Here is a 23,718-nt window from a genome sequence, read left to right on the forward strand (position 1 = left end):
ACACACAACACACACACAAACACACACAAACACAAAACACACACAAAACACACAACACACACACACACACAACACACACACAAACAGACACACAACACACAACACACACACACACAACACACACACACACACACAAACACACACACACAAACACAACACACACACACAACACACACAAACACACAAACAAACACACACAAACACAACACACACACAAACACACACACACAAACACACACACACACACAACACACACAAACACACACACAACACACACACACACACACACACACACACACACACACACACACACACACACACAAACACACACACACCTTCATCATCGTCATTAACCTGAGAAAGCGTGGACCACGTTTCCTTCCGTAGTTACTGCGTGGACACCGACGTGCTGCCGTGAGCCGCGTGTGGATCGTGTTTTCTCGCGTACGCGGCGTAAACTGCGCTTCCTCCTATGCGACTCTAAACCAGAACTAACACCAAGACTAAAACCAGGACTTATCCAGTCCAGGACTAAACCAGGACTAAACCAGGTCTAAACCAGGACTAAACCTGGTCTAAACCAGGACTAAACCAGAACTAACACCAGGACTAAAACCAGGATTAATCCATTCCAGGACTAAATTAGGACTAAAGCAGGACTAAAGCAGGTCTAAACCAGGTCTAAACCAGGACTAAAACCAGTGATCTCATATATAAAACATTTCTCTATCAATAATATTTTTAATATGGTTAAGGAAAGACTGGACTTTTTATTGTCTTTAAGTAAACAAAAGTTATTATGTTCAGATTTCCTCGTCTTTGCTACTTTACAGCAAACAGTTTCTTATTCATGGAGACTTGGGCTCAACAGCCAAATTGGAGAGATTTGTTAAACAATAAATGATTTTATAAAGTCACTTTTTTTGTTCTATATCAGTCTTTTGATCTGCCACAATAATGTAATAATGAATTTAAATGAAAATACCTCAAATTGAAGCTTTTCTCAGCAATTTTTAGGTGAGATTAAAATAAGATTAATTAGATTAATTAATTACAGATCATAATTATTTTTTAATCACATGAGAGCACTAATTATGATGCCATCTTGGATTCGTCTTCCAGATTTTATTGTAGTTCTAATATAATTATAGATCCATGGTGCGCATCTGCTGTATTTACTTCCTACACCGGGATCACACTTAGTATGGCTTCATTTTGTAACGGACACGGGAGGTTACAGACAGTAGTAAAAACGAGAATAATAATAAATGTATAAAAATAATATACTATTCGTAGATTTTATAGTAGATTTTATAAGCTGGGCTACTATGCACAAAGTTTACCTGCGGTCATTTCTTCGTCTGTCATTATAGAATCAGCCGTGGTTCAGTTGGTGATTCAGAGTCGTCACGTAATCCTGCATAATTCTACAAAACCCAGCGTGAATGTCGAGAGCCTGTGATAGAAAAAACCAGCGCGTGTGACATAAGGTTCAGTCCGTCGCTGCTGGCATGTGCACTTACGTATCTCTCGTAGCAGATTGTATTAAAAAAAAGGTTTTATTATTGAGATGAAGAGCCTCTCGAAGTTACATCCCCACAGGCCCACGCTCGACGACGACCCATAATCCTCTGCTCTTCAACAGCCGCGTGGAAAATCAGAGCTCACTGGACTCGAGTGGAGCACATGCAAATACTGTACATGCACGCGATCACTCTCTCTCACTCTGTTTCTCTCTCTGTGTCTCTTACTCTTGCTGTCTTTCACTCTCTCTCTCTCTTTCACTCTGTTTGTTACTCTCTGTCTCTCTCTGTCTGTCACTATTTCTGTCTCGCTCTCTTTCTCTCTCTCTCTCTCACTCTCTCTGAAGCTTTGTATCCTCCTCTCTCTATATTTCTCGGTCTTCTTTCTCTCTGTCTCTCTCTATATCTTTCTCCATCTCCCACTGTCTCTTCTCACTCTGTCCCTCACTCTCTTTGTCTCCCACTCTTTCTTTCTCTCACTGTCTCTTACTCTTGCTGTCTTTCACTCTCTCTATCACTCTGTCTGTTACTCTCTGTCTCTCTCTTTCTGTCTCTCTGCCTCTCTCTGTTTCTCAATCTCTCTCTCTCTCTCTATCACTCTGTCTGTCACTCTCTGTCTCTCTCTCTCTCTTTCCCTCTCTCACTCTCTCTGTAGCTTTGTGTCCCCCTCTCTCTATATTTCTCGGTCTTCTTTCTCTGTCTCTCTCTCTCTATATATCTTTCTCCATCTCCCACTGTCTCTTCTCACTCTGTCTCTCACTCTCTTTGTCTCCCACTCTTTCTTTCTTTCTCTCTCTCACTCTCTCTGAAGCTTTGTGTCCCCCTCTCTCTATATTTCTCGGTCTTCTTTCTCTGTGTCTCTCTCTATATATTTTCTCCATCTCCCACTGTCTCTTCTCACTCTGTCTCTCACTCTCTTTGTCTCCCACTCTTTCTTTCTTTCTTTCTCTCACTGTCTCTTACTCGTGCTGTCATCAATTCTCTCTATATATCACTCTGTCTTTTAGTCTCTATCTCATACTCTCTCTGTCTCTCTCTCTCTCTGGCTGTCACTCTCTGTCTCTCACTCTCTCTGTCTCGCTCTCATTCTTTCTCTCTCTCTCTCTCTATCACTCTATCTGTAGCTCCGTCTCTCTCTATATCCATATCTCTGTCTCTTTCTCTGTCTCTCTCACACACTTTCTGTCTATTACTCTCTCTGTCTCTCGCTCTCTCTTTATTGCTGTCTGTTACTCTGTCTCTGTCACTCTCTCTCGCTGTCTCTTCCTGTTTCTCAGTCTCTTTATGTCTCTCTCTCTCCATCTCCCACTCCCTCCCCTCTCACTCTGTCCCTCTCTATCTCCCTCTCTCCATTTCCTCTCCTTCTCTGTTTCCCACTGTCTCGCTCTCACTCTATCCTCCTCTCAGTCTCTCTGTCTCACTCTCTCTATGTCCCACTCCTTCGCTCCTTCTCTGTCTCACACTCTCTGTCTCTCACTCTCTTTCTCTCTCTCACTGTTTCTCACTCTTGCTGTCTTTCACTCTCTCTCTATCACTCAGTCTATTATTCTGTGTCTCTCTCTTTCTGTCGCTCTCTCTCTCTCTCTCTCTGTTTCTCAGTCTCTTTATCTGCCTGTCACTCTCTGTGTCTTGCTCTCTTTCTTTCTTTCTCTCTCTCTCTCACTCACTCTATAGCTGTGTCCCAGTCTCCCTATATGTCTCTGTCTCTTTCTCTCTGTCTCTCTTTCTCCATCTCCCACTCTCTCTTCTATCACTCTGTCTCTCTCTGTCTCCCACTCTCTCCCTCTCTATGTCTCTCTCGCTGTCTCTTACTCTTTCTCTCTGTCTCTCTCTCTAACTCACTCTGTCTGTCACTCACTCTTTCTCTCTCACTGTCTCTGACTCTTGCTGTCTTTCATTCTTTCTCTCTCTCTCTCTATCACTCTGTCTGTTACTCTCTCTCTCTTTCTGTCTCTCTGACTCTCTCTTTCTGTGTCTGTCACTCTCTCTCTCTCTGTCTCTCACTATCTTCTCTCATTCTCTCTGCCTCTTTCTCTCTGTGTCTCTCTTTCTCTCTCTGTCTGTATCTGTGCTTCTCTCTCTTTCTGTTTCTCTCTCTCCATCTCTGTGCTTCTCTCTCTCTCTCTCCTTTTCCCTATCTCTGTCTCTGTGCTTCTCACTCTCTCCCTTTCCCTGTCTCTGTCCTGCTCTCTCTCTCTTTCCCTTTCTCTGTCTCTGTGCTTCTCTCTCTTTCCCTTTCACTCTCTTTGCCTCTCTGCTTCTAACTCTCTCCCTTTCCCTGTCTCTGTGCTTCTCTTTCTCTGTCTCTCTCTGTTTTTCTCTCGCTCTCTGCCTCTGTGCTTCTCACTCGCTCTCCTTTTCTCTCTCTCTATGTTTCTCTCTGTCTCTTTCCTTTTCTCTCTCTTTCTCTGTGCTTCTGTCTCTCCTTTTCTCTCTCTGTGTTCTTCTCTCTTTCCCTTTCTCTCTCTCTGTGCTTCTCTCTCTCTCCTTTTCCCTCTCCCCGTCTCTGTACGTCTCTCCGTCCGTCCGTCCGTCCATCCCTTCGTCTCCGTGTCTTAAACAGCTGTATGAATAATGGATGAGCTCAGTGTACTTAGACTAAGCACTGAGCCGCTCTGGTCCTCGCTCTGTTCAAGGAGGCTCATGTTTACAGCTCCAACACAATGTGACTTTCTCCTGTCAAAATATTTTATTCATGTTATTTAACAGAAGTCCAGGGTCAAAGTCGCCGTTATTACTGACACATCTGTGAGCCGCCAGGTGTAAACTCAGACGAGAAGGATTAACCATGCAACACGGGCGTTTTACGTCATAATAATCTGTGTAAACATGAATTTGTGTCAGTTTTATCACTTTGTCCACAGATCTGAAGGTTGGCAGTGCAAATCTTGCTCTCCACATAAACATCACTGGTTGAGCGGTTGTTGTGTCCTTGGGCAAAACACTACACTGGTGTATGAATAAGTGTGTGAATGGTTGAGTGGTTGCTTGATATAAAGTGCTTTGAGCCTTGAAGGTGGGAAAGAGCTAAATAAAAATGTGACTGTTTTAACAAAATACAGCCCTACTGAAAAATGTGAAAGTGGGCAAGGTACAAACCCGAGGCACCAACTGATCAACAGTTTTTGACTTTTTCCTGTTTTTTATTGTTTATAGTTTATTGTTGACCAAAACGTATTCTAAACTTTTGATTGATGAAAGTGTCCACCTTTGTCGGATATAACAGCTGAACACACTCGTGGCTCGTTCTTTTTACAACAGAAATCAAAAGTTCTTCCCAAGTCTATTGTAGAAGTTTCCATAAATGTGTGGCACTTGTAGGTTGCTTCACTCTTCTGTCCAGTTCATCCCAAACCAGCTCGACGGGGTTTAAGTCTGGACACTGTGCTGCTGGACACTCCATGTTTTCAAGCTTTACCGTCTTGTTCTTTTTTCCTGGGGTAGTTTTGGCACTTGTGTTTTGTACCTTTTATCTTTTTTTTTTTTAACCTCTGGCTGTTCAGTTCTTACCTTTGTACCATTTCAAGCTCTTCATTGAACTTGAATTGCAATAAATAACTGGAAAAATTAGGATGTTCTAAAACTTTTGACCAGTTGTGCATTAAAACTCTTTTATTTCATGGAGGGACGCCAACACGTTTCGACTAGCAGGATGGTCTTCGTCAGGGCATAAGGGTGGAACCAGACCCACAGGTGTCATCCAGTACAATTACAATCACGTGACAAGAACATAAGACTATAGGAAAAAGAAACAGAAAAGGTTGGTCAACCATGAGGACTGTTAGCCAGGCTGGTTCTACCGAGTGCCTCTGCTCAATTTAATTTCTCTCCAGCGACTAGGTCAGGAATCAGAATACATTAGACTGTTTGCAAGAACCTCCAGAAGTTGTAAACCAGAGCTGTGAAGCCATGATCGTCAAACTCAAGCGCCTGTCTGGGTCCATTTTGTGGAACAGCACAACAGTAAACAAAGCGTCGAGATGGATGTAGATGAAAACAGACATTCTGTGTTGGAAACTGTTCCCAAGATCGAGGATTTAAAGCTGGAACAAAGAGAATGTTTGGTGAATTTTATCAAGGGGAAAGACGTTATTGCCCTTCTTCCTACGGGATTTGGGAAAAGCTGAATATACCGTTTAGCCCCATTAGCGGTGCATTACATACGTCACAACCAAATAGCAGCGATTGGTTAAATAAAAAAGTACCTGCCTATCGTCGAGCGAACGAATCCTAATGCTGTGAAGTCAGACAGTGTCCACGATTTGAAAAATCAGGCCAGCGGACTGTGTAGGTGATGGTCAGACCCACAGTACACACAAGACACATGACATGTTGGAGATGCTGTAGGGGTGTCCCTCGCATATGCATTGCTATCAGTTATGTCATTATACAATAAGACACTGGACCACAGAAAAAAACATCAATATACATTAAGGAATTGCCAAGAAAGTTTGAAAAGTTTCAGAGGAACACGGAATAATCCAAATCGTCATTTAGGCCTGGATGTTGTGTGGCATTTAAAGGGACAGTCTGGAATTTTGGACATAGGACCTCATTTCCTATTGAGCCAGATTATTGGAGACGTGTGGAGACACTTTTTTAAATATTCCATCCAGTCCTTGTATTTGCAGGAGTCGCTTGCTTGGTTAGTGCATGTCAATGGCCATAGTTCTCCTGCCACTAAAAACAGTCTTACCCACTCCACAAAACACCCAAAACAAAACTATTATTACACCAGACTGTCCATGTGAATGTCTGTGTTGATAACCTTGTATCACATGAATCGTCGAATTTTCTCAGCAGCAGCGGAAAAACACCAGACCCAGAATCCAAGAGCCACTGTGGATTAAACCTCAACTTCTCCATGATCCACGGAACATGTGTGAACATGTACAACAGACGAACTTATTCATGGACATTAACTCAGGTCAAAGTTTTTATATTAGAACATTAATTAATTGTAACACTACCTATGTAGTATACAGACTTGAATGCCCATGTGGTCGTTTTTACGTAGGCCGAACAAAACGCAAATTGAAAAACAGACTGGCTGAGCATAAACAGGCTATAAGGACATATAACCCCCTGTATCCTATGGCCGTGCATTACAAAGAAGCCAACCATGGCAGCTGTAAAAGCCTAAAAGTCTGTGCAATTGAACATATTAAAGAAACAATAAGAGGAGGAGATAGACTGAAAAAACTATTACAGAGAGAAACCTACTGGATCTACACTCCCAAGGCCACACAGTTTCCAGGACTCAGTGGAGAGTTAGATTTCTCCCCCTTCCTTTAAAACCACGAGTTTTAAACGTGTAATCGATCCTTGTTCTATATCCCTGTCTTCTTGAAATTATTTAAGACTAGCCCCTAAATATATTATACAAACTATAGCTGAAGCACTTTTGAGTTATCGCACTATATATATATCCTTACACTATGTATCTTTTTATACTATTTTATACTATTTTCATATAATGTATCTATCTAGGTATTGGTTGTTGGGATTTGTACTATTTATGTCTTGTATTATTGTATTTGAATTTGTTTAGCCTATAATTAAGGTTTGTTAGGCCTACATGTCCCATCATGCATCTAGGGGACTGTGGGCCAGCCCACTGTGAACATGTGACCTACACTTATTACTTTAAATCTGCACTGTGATAAACATCTCGAGTTTGCCCTGATGAAGGCCGAAGGGCCGAAACGCGTTGGCGTATTTTAACTTTATCTGCCGTGTGGTATTAAAGGCTTTTGATTATTTTGTACTTTTTGAGAGCCTCAGTTTTTTTCCCACTTTGTATTTGAGACTGGTCCCTACACTGAAGAGCACCAAAAGGACAATTCTGCACATTTTTTGCATATCCAAGTAGCACTCCTGCCTCCAAAGCCTAATAATAGATTTATTTTGGGTGTTTTGTGGAGTGGGTAAGACTGTTTTTAGTGTCAGGATAACTATGGCCACTGACATGCACTAGTCTAGCACCAGCGACCTCTGCAAATACAAGGACTGGATGGAATATTTTAAAAAGTGTCTCCACACGTCTCCAACACTCTGGCTATGTCCAAAATTTCGGACTGTCCCTTTAATGTTGCAATCCATTTCTTTTTGAGACAATTGATGTAGTCTGTCACCCCCTCTGATGTTTAGAGGGACTATCTCAATTACCATGACTTTTGAAAGGCTGACTTTACACTGAGTGGAGGTTTGAAAATGTAGAGCCATTGGGTAATTGGGATTTTTAGTTCTAATGGCGTTTTTATGTTCACAAAAGCCTTTTAGTCTGCCCTACATAAAAATGTGACTGTTTTCTATAAAATAATATTATTCTGATTAAGTATTAAATACGTTTAAAGAAACTCTCTCTACACCTTTGGCTTCTTTCACCATCAAAAACACATAAAAGTCAGGAATTATAGGGTAACAGGGAAGAGAAATTCTAACTAACAAATCCAATAACAGCGTCACCTTTGCATCTTGATCAGTATTGGCAGTTTGCTCATTGCGAGTTTATGCTGATAATAAAGTACGGCTCTGAGAAACTAATAATGGAATTGGAATTTAATTCTGATGTTTTGCTCTTTGCACAATCACTGTCTGAAAGCCAACGCAAAGACTAATGACTGTTGGATCTGATGCATACAAAATGTCCTCACCATAAAGCTGTCAGGAACCTACAGCAATCCAGCACACACACTGTTTATTATTTATTATGGAAGTGCAGGGAGAGTGATGGAAGCCACAGAGACCGACAGTGCATCTGTTAGAGGAGTCTGTCCCTGGACGATTGTGGCTACAGAAAAAAACACGACTGATAGAGTAAAGTACACGATAATAAGAGAGTGTCGGTTTTGTGTTTCAGGGTGGGAGAACGTCTATGGATTCGACATGACCTGTATTCGTAACGTGGCCATAAAGGAGCCGCTGGTGGACGTAGTCGACCCCAAACAAGTGGTGACAACTTCCTGTTTAGTGAAGGTGAGTGATTATGCTTTTTTACATTTTACTTTTAGTTTTTATTTTATTGAATTGTTTCCTAGCTGATTTTATTTGTATATTTTCGTCTGCTCAAAAAATGAACAAGTTAAAAATAAACCCTCAGCCTTTTTAGCAGATCTCAAACTATAATAAAAAAAAAAACAACACTTTTATCTTTCAGTCCAGTTCAGATACCTGCTTTCAAATGTAGTGACAGGGTTCCCAGGGTCATGTAAATCCTGGAAAAGTCATGAAAATTGAAAATGTAATTTTTCAGGCCTGGAAGAGTCATGGAATTTTGTAAATGCAATGAAAGATTTGGAAAAGTCATGGAATTTTAGTATCTCTTTTACACAACTACAGCGTTCTGTTAAGTTCTCATTAGACTGTTATGATTATTTCCAAACATCTGCGCCTTCTGTTTCAAAGAGACGACAATAAATGCACTGACAGTATTTTGAATGTTAAAAAACTATAATCCCAAACCATAAGGTGAGTGGAAAAAGTTAACATTTCATATTTAGCCCTAAAAATATGGTCAGTTCTTAGGAGTGTAACAGTACATGTATTTATGCTGAACTGTTTCGTTGTGGGACGTCCAGTTTGGTGCAGGTCTGTGCACGAGTGAATTTGCGCAATTTGTGTGTGTTTACATTCCACCACTACATGTGCAGCTAAATGGAAGACTCGACTCTTTAATATTCAAGAGGGAACTTGTCCGTGATTGGGGTGGCAGTGTTTCCCGCAGCGCTTTATAGTTAGGGCAGCCACCATGACAACAACTGCCCTGCACCTTGACTATGTCCCTCCAAACCACACGAATCCTCGCAAAACTACGGTCGTCTCACCCCGGTCCTCACTTTCGCCTTTTGCCGGTGCAGAATCACCCACTACACTTACTGCAGACACTGTGGACAAGTAGTTTTTTTCTGGTCAGAAATATGAAGATTGAGTAAAACGGTTAGTGCTGCACTTCACTTTTTGAAAAGCTTTGTTAATTGTTTAGAAGGAATTAATTTTTTATAATATTTCAAACATTTGTTGTTTATTTGAGAATATTTAATTTAACTTATTAGTATTACCAAGCAGCACTTTGTATTTATTTTATTTTCCTGTTTGCATAATGTTAAAACAAATTGTTGGTTTAATAAAGACACGAATAAACAATAAGCAAATGGTTTCGCATTTTCTCAGACTCAAAACCGAAGTACGTACCGAACCGTGATTTTTGTGTACCGTTACTATAAATTGCTATAAATTCTATGCATGTAGGCTGCAGTAAAGTTATAGAAAATTCACTTTAGGTCATGAAAAAGCCATGGAAAAGTTAAGAAATTTTGTCAGTGAAAAGGAGTGGGAAACCTGTAGTAAAGTAAAAGCACAGATACCTAAGTTTTTCTTTTTATTTAACTACCGTGTTTTCCAGGCTATTAGATGCGCTCTTAAGCCTCTAATCGCATCAAAAAACGGCCGCGCGCCACAATCCAGAGCGCCCCATACATGAATCCACTCGGGTGTCCCAGCACGACTTCAGTAAACTACAAAGCCGCACCACCCGCAGAACACGTAAACACACACGGAGCAAACAGCGACCGCACAGCGAAAAACACCCACAGCCACACTCATCACTCCACGCCGACGAGGAACGGTACCGAAAAAGCGAGTCCAATGTGCCTTTCTTAGCCATAACTGAACAACTGAGTCACTGCGAACACGCCGACAATCCGTTGGTCCCAGACAGCACCCTCCCTACACGCCACAACTGAACAAAGCCCAGAATCACCGTGAACGAACAAACAAAGTCCCACTGACCCATCCAACTGTTGTGTTTCGTTTAAAGTCCAGTGTGGTTTATTTGTGAAAAAAGTTTGAAAATAGACCATTTAATAACAGTGCATTTTATAATCCAGAGCGCCTAATAGTGCGGAAAATACGGTAGGTTGAAGACGACAACAAAAAAAAGTACCTTTGACCAGACAAAATTTATTTTAAAACAGACTTCTGAAGTTAATGCAAAAGAAAGTACAAATAAACAGAAAATAAGTAACTCAAATCAAAAGCACCAAACAATCTGCACAGAAGTCTCTCCCTAATCCCAACACCTGCTTTGCTTTATATCCCACCCAGCAGGAAGTGCCTCCCCCAGGTGACTTTCCAGGGAACTTTCAAGGCAAATGAAGATTTCTTTTCCTGGGCCCAAGTCCCCTTTCAAAACATAAACTAATGTGAATTTAAAATGGGACAAAGGGCCACTTTGTCACATGCATCTTTAATATTTAAGGAAAGACTGAAATATGAACGGATAAACTCATTCAAAAGTCCATTCAGAACATCACATTTCAGAACATGTTTATAGAGGTTTAAACTAGAGGTTATAAAACACATTTTGTTCTTCACAGAGGAGATTTTATTGCGGTGCGGTTTATTTGTGAAAAAAGTTCGAAAATAGACCATTTAATGACGACTAATGGCCCGGAAAATACGGTACAGTACTTTACTATTTTTACTTTGTGACATTCTCCCTGTTGCTGTGACCAGAGCATAGACATTTCATATGACACGTCGTCGGGAGTCTGACCTTGACGCCGGCCCCTTCTGTCCCTCGCGCCGTAGATTAGACGTGGCGCCGTGCATGCCAATCGCCCCCTCTCCTCTTTCTCATTGTGCGTCTTGTCATATTGACCCTCTTATCTCGCCCGGATGATTGGATGTTGCTTTCACCTTAACTCACCTCGATCCCCGGCGCTGTAAATCTCGGTGGATTTACACAGATGTGACCGCGCCTCCTGGAATTCTCATTGTCAAACGTTTCGCCGTGGTTGATTCGGTTGGATGTCTGTGAGATAACAACACTGATTGAAGCAGGATCCCGGCTGATGTGGGGAGACCGGTGTATGGTGTGTTTACAAATCTTATCATCCAAGTCCAGAGGAAATACAGAACTGTGTGGGACTGGAGCTTTGAAAGTAACACAAGCTTTTTGAAAAGAACCATTTTACGATATTTTCTGATGTTATAATGTTGTTTCCTCATCGCAAACAGACCTGGAGTTGTGTGTTTTGTTTTTTTCATTCACAAGTTTAATGCATAAAACGCTCTGTTCCATCTTGTAATGTCATGTGAAAATACAGGAAGTGCTCCAGTGTGTTTTTAAACTCCGGTCTCTACTGAACAGAAAGTAAAAGGAGTTTTTAACGTAAAAACTTCATCACTTCATGATATCACAAAGTGGAACAGAGCGTTTTGAGATTTGGAGATGTAGACGGACATCAACCCTGGTTTAGTCCTGGTTGTGTCCTGGTTTAATCCCGGTCCAGTCCCGGTTCAGTCCTGGTTTAATCCTGGTCCAGTTGTGATCCAGTCGTGGTACAGTCCTGGTTTAGTCCAGGTTGAGTCCTGGTCCAGTCCTTGTTAAGTCCTGGTTGAGTCCTGGTCCAGTCCTGGTTGAATCCTTGTCCAATCCTGGTTGAGTCATGGTCCAGTCCTGCTTAAGTCCTGGTTGAGTCCTGGTTGAGTTCTGGTTGTGTCCTGGTTAAGTCCTGGTCCAGTCCTGGTCCAGTCCTGGTTTAATCCTGGTTTAGTCCTGGTTTAGTCCTAGTTGAGTCCTGGTTTAGTCCTTTTGGAGACCTGGTTGAGTCCTCGTTTAGCCTCGGTCCAGTTCTGGTCCAGTCCTGGTTGAATCCTGGTCCAGTTTTCGTTTAGTCCTAATTTAGTCCTGGTCCAGTCATGATCCAGTCCTGGTTGAGTCCTGGTTGAGTCCACGTTTAGTCCTGGTTTAGTCCTGGTTGAGTCCTGGTTTAGTCCTGGTTTTAGTCCTGGTTTAGTCTCGGTCTTTCTGTGGTGTTTAGTGTTTCATTTCTTTGGCTCGTGACATTTCCTGGTTTAATATTTTCAGATCCGATTTCTCTGGCAGCTCATTAGCTCCACATCTGCTGAGCGCGAGTCTCTTAATGTGATCACAGACGCTTTTTCTGGAATCGTTTAGTTTTTAAGAGAACATCACTTATTTCTCTTCAGACTTTTGCTCCCTTTAAAAGCTCAAATCACCAAATCAACTGTCAGCAGCGAATTTTTATCCTCCTCCTCTTCCTCTTCTCTCAGTCCGACTCCTTTGGCTCTCCTCTTTTGTCATATTACCCGGCATATTTAGGCTGCGCAGAAAACACTCATTCCTGATGTCAGGAAGTGCTCCACCTTTTAAGAGAATAATTTGGATAACTTCAGTCTTGGAATTGCACATTTCTACTGAACTAAATGTAAAATGTAAATATCCATCCATCCATTTTCTTCCGCTTATCCGGGGCCAGCAGTCTAAGCAGGGACTCCCAGACTTCCCTCACCCCAGACACGTCCTCCAGCTCTTCCAGGGGGACCACGAGGTGTTCCCAGGCCAGCCGAGAGACATAGTCCCTCCAGCGTGTCCTAGGTCTTCCCCGGGGCCTCCTCATGCTCGGAACACCTCCCAAGGAACGTCCTCAGGAGGCATCCAGAATAGATGCCTGAGCCTCAGCTGCTCCTCTCGACGTGGAGGAGCAGCGGCTCTACTCGGAGCTCCTCCCGTGTGACTGAGCTCCTCACTTATCTCTAAGAGAGCGCCCAGCCACCCTGCGGAGGAAACTCATTTTGACCGTTTGTATCCGCGATCTTGTCCTTTCGGTCACTACCCAGAGCTCATGACCATAGGTGAGGAGAGGAACGAAGACTGACTGGTAAATCGAGAGCTTCGCCTTTCGACTAAGCTCTCTCTTCACCACAACGGTCCCACGCTGCACCAATCCGCCTGTCAATCTCACGCTCCGTCCTCCCCTCACTCATGAACAAGACCCCGAGATACTTGAACTCCTCCACTTGAGGCAAGGACTCTCCACCCACCCGGAGAGGGCAAGCCACCTTTTTCTGGTCGAGAACCATGGCCTCGGACTTGGAGGAGGTGATCCTCATCCCAGCCACTTCACACTCGGCTGCAAACCGCCCCAGTGCACACTGCAGGTCCTGGTTTGATGAAGCCAACAGGAAAACATCATTTGCAAACAGCAGAGATGAAATCCTGTGGTCCCCAAACCGGACCCCCTCCGGCCCCTGACTGCGCCTAGATATTCTGTCCATAAATACATTGAACAGAACCGGTGACAAAGGGCAGCCCTGGCGGAGTCCAACATGCACCGGGAACAGGTCTGAAACTTAGATAGTCGGTTGAAAAATATAGCGTCATGACATCACAAGGTGGAACTGAGCATTTGGAGATGTAGATACTAATAATAAAATGTGACTCAAAAATGTGCGAATGAAACAAAACACAAGTTCAGGTATCAAAGTTCAAAGTTGGCTTTGTCAATTCCTTCCATGGATCTATAACTATAACTATAACTATAATACTGGATAAGGCATCCCCCCCCCTCTGTCCCAGACACCGACTAGTGGCCGCTCCAGGTACTGCAGCTCCCAGAAGCTTGGGTCCAGAAAGAATTCTTTGATGTTTCCTTCTCGCATTCTGTCCTACGCGCTCCCTGTTTCCCCGATGTGTGTTTTTTTGCAGGACATGCAGGGTGTTTCGTATATGATGTTACATTTATGCTCTGGTTCTATTTTATTTAATTTTGGGTGGATGAATAATTGAGCGGGTTTTCTGTGCGGATTCATTGGTGTGTTGATATTGTGTTTTCTCATTGTCTTCTGCACTTTTTCTGTTATGCCCCTTATGTACGTAACGCCTGCGCTCTTTTTTTCCATTTTATTTTTCTGTTTTTGCACCAGAGTGTTTTTAAATAACGGAACAGAAGTCAATGTTTCTCACGAGTCTGTTCTATGCGGGATGTTTGCTCGCCGCCTCTGTCCGTCAGGTAAAACCCCCGGGTACATCCTGTTCTTGTGTGAATACAGATTAGCGAGAGGCAGGTGTATCAGATGCCCTGTTAAACCTGAGGCGTTTAAACATCTGTGGAGTCTACAGTGTGTATGAAAACTCCAATTATACTGTAGTGATCTCAGTATTGACCGTAATATAGATCAGTCATTCTCTTGGATTTGCAAAATTGACTTTTCTGAGTGTTTTATCGCATATTAAGATGTTTCTCCATCAAAAACACTTCTAGAAGAGTGTTTCATTTTGTTTATAGATGTTGTGTTAAGTATTTTTTAATCTGCAGCCATCCGTCAGTGCTGAAAATGCTCTGTCGTTCTTGTCTTCAGCTGTTGATATTTTCCAGCTGATGTCGTCAACATTCACTGAGGTTGTGATGCTATTTTAATTTTAATTTTATCTTACCAACATGCAAAGACAATAAAAAAAAAAAAAAAAAAAAACAACCTAGGACATACAAGTATTCAGTCATGACAAAGACAATAACAATACATTACAATTACCGTATTTTTTGGACTATAAGGTGCACCGGATTATAAAGTGCAATATCAATAATGTTGAATTGTCTCATCTATTTTCATACATAAATCGCACCAGATTATAAGGCGCATTAAGCGAAACAAACGGACGACACTTGAGACTGATCTTTAGCCCAGGCATCCACGATCCATTGGCAGATCGTGGCGTAATTCACCCGGCGTCACCTCCCTGTCTTGGTGAATGTGAATTATGAATGTGGGTGGATCATTTAAATTTGTTTTTTATTTCCTATGATTACAACTCAAATATGTATTTAGTAATAATGTGTGTAATGCAGCTTTGCGCACATTTGTTTACGTTTTACAGAAATGAAACTTAAAACCACATGACTCATTTGCATAAACTATGAGCACTGAAAAACAGTTCTTTCCTTGTGCGCTGATGCGGTTTAGCTTCTGTCGGACAAAAGGACACGACTCACTCCGCGAGGCTCCTGACTATGGTAGCTGTAATGCTCCAGACAAGAGTGAAAAAATGCATAGCACACTCAGATGGCCGATGTCCAAAAGCTTTTTTATTTTCAAAATAACGTTTCGGCAAAAAAAAAAGCCTTCATCAGATATTTTTCTTGCTTTGGACCACCGCGGACATCGGCCATCTGAGTGTGCTATGCGTTTTTTCACTCTTGTCTGGCTGCTCCTTGCATTTGCACCTCTACAAGAATTTTGGTGTGCATTTTCTGTTTCTTTTGAGCTGTAATGCTCAATGGCGAGTCTTTAAGTACATTTTAAAATGGGTACTTTAATATTTTTATAAGATTTTTCATGTGATACTTTTTTCCTTTTATTTATTTTTTTGCTCCAGTATCTGTACTTTTACTTTAAGGTGCATTGTGTGTATCACCTGCTTATTTCTATGGATATATCACTGCTTTGCCTGGAATTAATTATTCATTCATTCATTAATCACTGCATTTACATAGCGCCTTTCAAAATACCCAGAGCGCTTTACAGTTCATTATTCATTCACTCAACACTCAGTGGTGGTTAAAGATTGTATGGAGGATTTTTTGTTTAGTTTCAAATTGTCAATGAAAGTTTAAAATACCATTACAGAGATGCAGCAGCCTTGTAATTATGATGACCAAAAAAAAAAAGAATGAAAATCCATCAGCTGTGGATGTAGTGAGGCCAGATAAACATCAGCCAATAGAAAACAAGGCTACCTCATTTTCTATTGGCTGTTAGGTTGTCAATGAAACTCCCTACGTACCTAAGGTAACTATGCAACGGTTCTTAGAGGCTTTTTCTAATTGTAGCTTCCTCGCAGTTCGCACAAAGTTTGTTGCGATGTCGGACGAGAATCCACGACCAGTTCACCGCAAAAGAAAGTCGGTTTTTGAGGTCGATGAAAGAAGAAGAGAAGGAGAAAAGGAGCGAAGACAAACTGAGGTGATTCTTGGAGATTCCTTTCAGCGATTGTGCAACTGAAGCAGACAAAGGGTCTAAAAACTGAGGTATCAGTCTCTAAATTATTTGTAGAGGGAGCTGTGGAGGAGGAAGGTGGTGCCACGCATGCACTACATTTGAAAAAGGACTGTCGCTGGATTTCTCTTTCCTTAAAAAAATCCTCTATGCAACCTTTAACTACTCTTCTAGCTGCCCTGGGGCAAACTGACGGATGCAAGGCTGCCAATCTGTGCCTTCAGCCCCTCCGACCACCACCAATACTCACACACACGCCACTTTCATACTAGGCAATGTGGGTGAAGTGTCTTGCCTAAGGACACAACGACAGTTTTTGCTACTGGCTCTCCCCTGTGGCATCTGGCTCCGAGCCTGGTTAGTACTTAGATGGGAGACCTGGAATTCCCACCCAAGTATTCACTAGGCCCGGCCCTGCTTGGCTTCTGAGATTTGATGAGATCAGGCTTTGACAAACTGATATGACCACAATATATGACATTAAACAGCTCTACTTCACATTTATTTAATTACAGGTGGATTTATTGCTCAAAAATACCTATAAAAACAAACAATCTGACTGTCCTCTCCACAGATCTGCCCTGTAACTTGGTCTGGTTTGGTCTCCGTGAAGATAGAAAGGTTTAATACCACAGTGTGAAACATTCCAGACAAAGCAATAACATCTCCACAGAGAAAAGCAGACGGAGGCTCCACCAGAAAAGTGACTGAGTTTTTTAATCACTTTACGCTCAATAACTTTTAATTTGATTGTGATACGGAGCTGAAGTTTGTGTTACAAGACTTTTTAAAGGTGATGCGACTATGCTCTGGTCTGATAATGCGTTTAAGGCTGTTATTATGCAGTCTCAGAGGTGGGTTAGATGTTTAATGAAAGGCAGCTCCGCCCTTTAAGAACATCAGAACACTGAGACGGTCCAGATCGGTCCTGACAGCTGAAAGAAACATCTAACTCAAGAATGGATTCACTAAAATAAATGGAAGCGGCGGGGGAGGAATGACAATGCGAGTTCAAGGTTATTTGTCTCATTGATACTTTACGGCCGATGTCCTCAACATTCTCTGGGGGTGTGAAGCTTAATGAAGGCACTGCTCTGTGCTCCTAAATTAGACTTTAATCTGAGTTTTATTTTAACACGATCTGACCAGAAAGAACTAACTTAGCGACAATAGGTGAGGCTCCATGCTGCTATTCTGACATTCCACTATTTAGACATTGATGTCTAATAGGGTTGGGCGGTATCCAAATTTTGATACCGTGAAACCGTCTCAGGATTTTACCGGGGCATACAGTATTACCGTATTACCAAAATGTTTTAGTACGACTTTGGTAAACTACGAAGCCGCACCGCTGTGACCTGCAGACTACACGCGTGTAACCTCGTGAAACCACAGCCGCGCGTCAACGCAAAGGCGCCTCCACTGGCAGCTGCAGCAGGACGTAAACGCGCAGCACTGGCTCTGTGTTTGTGAATGGGAAAGCCGATCAAACTTGACTGAGGCGCATTTAGCTGCTTGTATCAGGTCCACAGTGAAACAGGTGAACTGACTTGTATTTGTATTGTATTTTGGCTTGTATTGTATATTTTCGGACTATAAGTCACACTTAAAATCCTTTAGTGTTTCTCAAAAATCGACATTGCGTTTTATATATTAATTCTGGTTGTGCTTTCTGACCTCGAACCGATTTTATGTGATACACAACGCTCAAAAATCTGTCAAAATGTTTTAGTACGACTTCAGTAAACTACGAAGCCGCACCGCTTGATGGATTGTCGGAGCATTACAGCTACCATAGTCAGGAGCTTTGCGGAGTAAAGCCCAATTTATGGTCCTTAGTTCGACAGAATCTGACCACATCAGCCACAAGGAGCGAGCTGTTTTTTCAACGCTTATAATTTATGCAAATGAGCCATGTGGTTTTAAGTTTAGTTTCTGTAAAATGTAAACAAATGTGAGAAAGCTGTATGTAAAATGTATATTTGAATTGTCCTCGTAGGAAATAAAAAACTAACTTAAATTAAATGATCCACCCACATTCACATTCATAATCCACATTCACCAAGACAGAGAGACGACGCCGGGCGAATTACACCACGATCTGCCGAATGGGTCGTGGATGCCTGGACTAAGGATCAGTCTCAAGTGTCGTCCATTTGTTTCACTCAATGCGCCTTATAATCCGAAAAATACGGTAACCAATCAATACCAATCAAGTTCATTTCACCAGCTCAATGAGATGACGCTCTCGCAGCCCAAAACACACACATGACGAGAATAGCGATACTAAAAACTGTCGTAAAACCGGCATGTCTAAACAAGAGGCATGTCGTAATGAAGAGATGTCGGAATAGGATCGCAGATGAGATGATTTCTGCTGTTAGGGTTTGTGTTCTTGGTTCTCGGCACATTTATTAGCCTTAACAAATGTCATGAAACGCTGTGAAAACTACAGGACAAATAAACATACAATTAGATCTTGGTTTGTTAACACAGAAAAAGGAAAACTGTGGGATTGGTGAATTTTCTCTATGCACAGTAAACATACCGCACTATTAGAACATACATTTACAACTACAATCATTACAAACATAAAATAAAAAGATACCCTGTACAGCTGTATTTGTATTTTTTCTTGTGTTTTCAGACTTAGACTCTCAGATCTTAAAGCTTTTTGGTAATTCTTGCTAATTTATACATTGTGTTACTATGGTAAATTCTGATCATTCCGATATATAGACATACATTCAGAGGTCACAGCACAGTATGAATTTGCATGTGTTGTAGGAGGTGGACATCTACACGGTGAAGCCCGAGGACCTGAGCTTCACTTCAGCCTTCTGTCTCCAAATCCAGAGGAACGACTACATCCACGCTCTGGTCACGTACTTCAACATCGAGTTCACCAAGTGTCACAAGAAGACAGGATTTTCTACTGGTGAGTGAGGCTAATGTCGACTTGAAAGGCCCGTATAAGGCTGAGGTTATGGATACTTAAGGTTAGGTTGTAGAAATGCCATAGTGCAGCATCATTACTCTGAATCTTAAAGGTTCTATATCACACAAAATGGACCCTTGTGAGCTATAAGCCATGTTATAATGTTGTTATCTCCTCAAAAACAAACCTGGAGTTCAGGGCCATTGCTAAACCGTTTAGGTGCCCTAAGCACAAATGCTTTGTGGTGCCGCACCACCCGTCCCCGCCCGGAATGAACAATAATTCAGAATTTATCAGTGCAATAACATTTATTTACAAAACAAATACACCAAACATGAAAGTTAAACTAATAAATTATTTAAAAAGCTTAATAAATAAATAAATACCACCACTATTATTCTAAACAAAAACAAAATGTGTGCAATGACTGAACATTGTAAACACAGAACAAGTATAGACTCTTGTAAGTAATAATGTGCACATTTCTTTGGTAAATAATGTAATGTTGTTTGGTAATTATGTACAACTAATTGCACTATAGAATTTACTCAATCAACTTTACATAAGAATTTGAAAGTGGAAAGTGTGTGATGTTATTTGTCATCTGGACTTTGATGCTAAAAAGAAGATCAACTTATTAAAATCTAGATACTGATTATTCAGATTTTTCTCACCAATATAACAGATATTTCAGCTTAAGAACATGGCACCTCCACAGACTGGCCTCACATGATAACGGGCAAAATGACAAAGATAATTAGCTCTGTTTAGGGCAGGGGTCTCCAACCTGTAGCTCTGGAGCTACCGGTAGCTCACCACTCCTTTCCTAGTAGCAACGCCAAGGGATTTCTGAATTACACATATTGTCCTGAATTAGTAAAATTTAATTAATTAAATGCCTATTACCATTGTACATGTATTATTTTGATGCCTAACATTTGTACACTGATAAATTAATAATAAGTTATGTTTTATAGTAGGGCTGGGTATCATCAAGAAGTTGCCGATACGATACATACCTCGATACACAGGCCATGATACGATACATATCTCAACACAGTGCACTTTCAATTTGATACGATATATTTCAATTCAATTCGATACAGTTCAGTAAAAAATAAAGGCTAAATCATGGCTGTGATACTAAAAGTTTTTGTTAAACCACTTCTTGTGCAAAGTTCATATGAAACACAAACATTTTAATCATCAAAACAGAGTCAAAATGTCAAATGTGTCGCATAAATGAGTTTCCTTTCACTCAACAAGGAACAAAACTGTAGGTCTGTAACAAAATAATTTAGTAAAACACAAGTAAAAATACTCTTGGTGATATATCGATACAGTAGCCCACGATATCGATACTGTATCATCACATTAAATGATACGATATATCGATATTCCGATATTTTTGCACATCCCTATTTTATAGGCCTCTAACTGTACTTCATTTAAGGCTTGAGTGACTCTTAAATATACCATATTTTCCGGGCTATTAGACACGCTCTAAAGCTTACAACCCCATAAAAAAAACGACTGCGTGCCACAATCCAGAGCCCGAATCCACTCGGGTGTCCCAGCACGACTTCAGTAAACTACAAAGCCGCACCACCCACAGCGCACGCAAACACACACGGAGCAGACAGCGACCGCACAGAGAAAAACACCCACAGCCACACTCATCACTCCACGCCGACGAGGAACGGAACGGAGGAACAAACCGAAAAAGCGAGTGCAATGTGCCACTTCTAGACTGAACAACTGAGTCACTGCGAACACGCCGACAATCCGTTGGTCCCAGACAGCACCCTCCCTACACGCCACAACTGAACAAAGCCCAGAGTCACCGTGAACGCCACAAACAAACAAAACCACTCACCCATCCAACTGTTGCGTTTCCTTTAAAGTCCAGTGCGGTTTATTTGTGAAAAAAGTTTGAAAATAGACCATTTAATGACAGTGCTTCTTATAATCCAGAGCGCCTAATAGCCCGGAAAATACAGTACATAATTTTTTGTGACTGCTAAAAATAGTTGCTCTCTGGCATTTTCATTTTGTAAAGGTTGCTCATTGGAGGAAAAAAGGTTTGAGACGCCTGGTTTAGGGTGACCAGACTTCTCTTTTTACTCGGGACAGTCCCAGTTTTGAACCCTGTGTCCCCTGTCCCAGCAGTTTTAAGAGTTTTATACAAGAAATGTCCCAGGAGTCCCTATTTTTGACCAATTTCATCTAAACCAGGACTACATCAGGTCTATAATAGGACTAAATCAGGACTATCACAATTTTTGACTAATCTGATCCCCGAAAACCGTAAAGAGCAGCATAAATCATCATTTGTTTAGCCAAAATACAGAAATCCGTGTTTGCAAATGACAATAACGCAAAAAATGCAGCGTCAGAAATCCCTCAGATTACGACTGAAACGAGAATCCACAATGTTCCACGCTCTTTTCACAGTTTTATTTATACCAACCAAACTAACCCGGGTGTGTCCCAGTTTATAATTCAGAAAAATCTGCTCACCCTGCGTCTGTAACAACACAGATAACAGGAACGGTGTGAGTGAAGAGCTCCAGATCACGTGGTCCAGTCTCGGTGTGGTCCCCGAGGTGCAAAGATGACAGAGTTTTTCTAACGTGATGGACTCAGAGCTGCTGATGACTGAAGTTAATGGAGTTGTCACTGAACGTTAGAGGAATAGAGATCTGTCTGATGACTTTGATCACACACATCAGGAGCGATCGTTTAGGACAGGCCCGGCTGCTTCCTGAGACAGAATAATGTTAGACTGACCTCTGGTGGAGAAGAGGTGAAGTGCAGGTTTAGTGGCTCATAATTCTACGAAATAATCCAAACAATAAGACTTAAATGTTCAATCCAATCCAATCCACTTTATTTATACAGCACATTTCACAAACAAAGTCTCCAAAGTGCTGCACAAATACATAATAATAACAACAATAATAAGATGAGAAAATAAACGCTCAGATCATTGCTGGATGATCTGTCAAATATTACAAAGCAGTTACTCAAAAGTTCCATAAAGGCATGGATTGAAATACTAAAAAGGTTTAAATTATGTGAAAATGCAAGACTTTTTAAGTGGTTTGCTTATGATTCTGATCTTATTCCTGGTAGACATAACTCAAGATTTAAGATGTGGTGTAATAAAGGTCTTACAACATATTGCACTCTAATTAAGGACGGGGTGATAAGAAGCTTCCAGGACCTCAGGGACAAATTTGGATTGACAAATCATGATCATTTTAGATACCTACAAATGAGATATTTTGTTACAAAAAGGTTCAGTCAAAAAAACAAATTTGACTAAAAGTGATATTCTTGAAATTTTTCAAAATGCATATGAAGACTCTCCCCATCAAAAAATAATTTCAAAGTTATATGCGAGTCTTCAAAATCTAGAGAACTATGATACTGTTTACATAAAGACAAGATGGGAAGTAGAGGGTAACATAATTCTTACATCTGAGGACTGGGACAGAATCTGTACACAGCAGTGGTCGGTAAGTAGTGGTGCCCCCAGCTGGACTGAGTTCTGTTGGAAAAACTAAAAGTAGTAGTAGCAGTAGTAATTTTGCAGCACTACAATACAAAACAAAACAAAACATAGACTACAAACCCAAGAGACTTTAGGCAGTAAAAAGTATTTACTGTATAACGCCAAACTCTATTAAACAATGACAGAATTCCAAGAAAGAAAAGCAGAATATGAAAAGTTAAGTTTGCATTTACAATTTCATATATGACTTACAGTATAAAATGTAAATTAAAACAAATAAAATTTTATGTATATTCCATTCATTCCAGAGCTCTTTATCTTTCAAAACATAACGCTTTATAAGTCTTTTTCTTAAAGGCTTCTACGGTGTTAGACTTTTTAAAATCATTATTCCTGTTGTTCCATAAAGTAACTCCTTGAACAGAAATACTGTCACTTTTTTTCTTAGTTCTTCTCATAACATACAGAAAAATCCCGCACACCGTCTTACTTGCAAACTGTGAAATTTATTAGGACAAACCGTGCAACGTTTCGGCACTAGGCCTTCGTCAGGCAAACAGAATGAGAGCTCAGGTGGCCATCTTAAATAGGGTGTGGCAAGCACCCAAGGGTGACAGGTCATAAAGAAACAGTGCACACAAAACCCCATAATTCAAAAAACAAAGAGTCAACATATAGTGTAATAATAATACAAATAATAATAATGAAATCATCATATAACGATCATAGAATAAGAAGAATATCTGGATACATATAGACATAGTAAACATTCACCCAACTATAAAATAATGTTGTCGTGCCATATACACGTCTATATATATACACAATGAATCTTAAGCTGTAGCCCATATACAGCCCACCCAAAACAAGAGTCCTAATGATGTAAACTAATGTTTACAAAAAGATGCTAAGATTAAAATCGTCATTGATCCTTTAGG

At 41.0% G+C, this 23,718-nt stretch overlaps 1 protein-coding gene across 1 annotated transcript in view; it reads left to right on the plus strand.

Moving 5' to 3' along the window:
- The window catches only part of LOC110167138 (protein arginine N-methyltransferase 8), a 113,699-nt gene that overhangs the window by 82,316 nt on the left and 7,665 nt on the right, over nt 1–23,718 (plus strand). Inside the window, 2 exon segments of the mRNA XM_055155458.1 lie at nt 8,386–8,501; nt 19,113–19,263. Of these exon segments, the coding sequence (XP_055011433.1) occupies nt 8,386–8,501; nt 19,113–19,263 (267 nt within the window).

Source organism: Boleophthalmus pectinirostris, unplaced genomic scaffold (assembly GCF_026225935.1).
Source record: "Boleophthalmus pectinirostris isolate CB_2022bp ecotype Guang Dong unplaced genomic scaffold, ASM2622593v1 HiC_scaffold_2, whole genome shotgun sequence".
NCBI classification, from domain to species: Eukaryota; Metazoa; Chordata; class Actinopteri; order Gobiiformes; family Gobiidae; genus Boleophthalmus; species Boleophthalmus pectinirostris.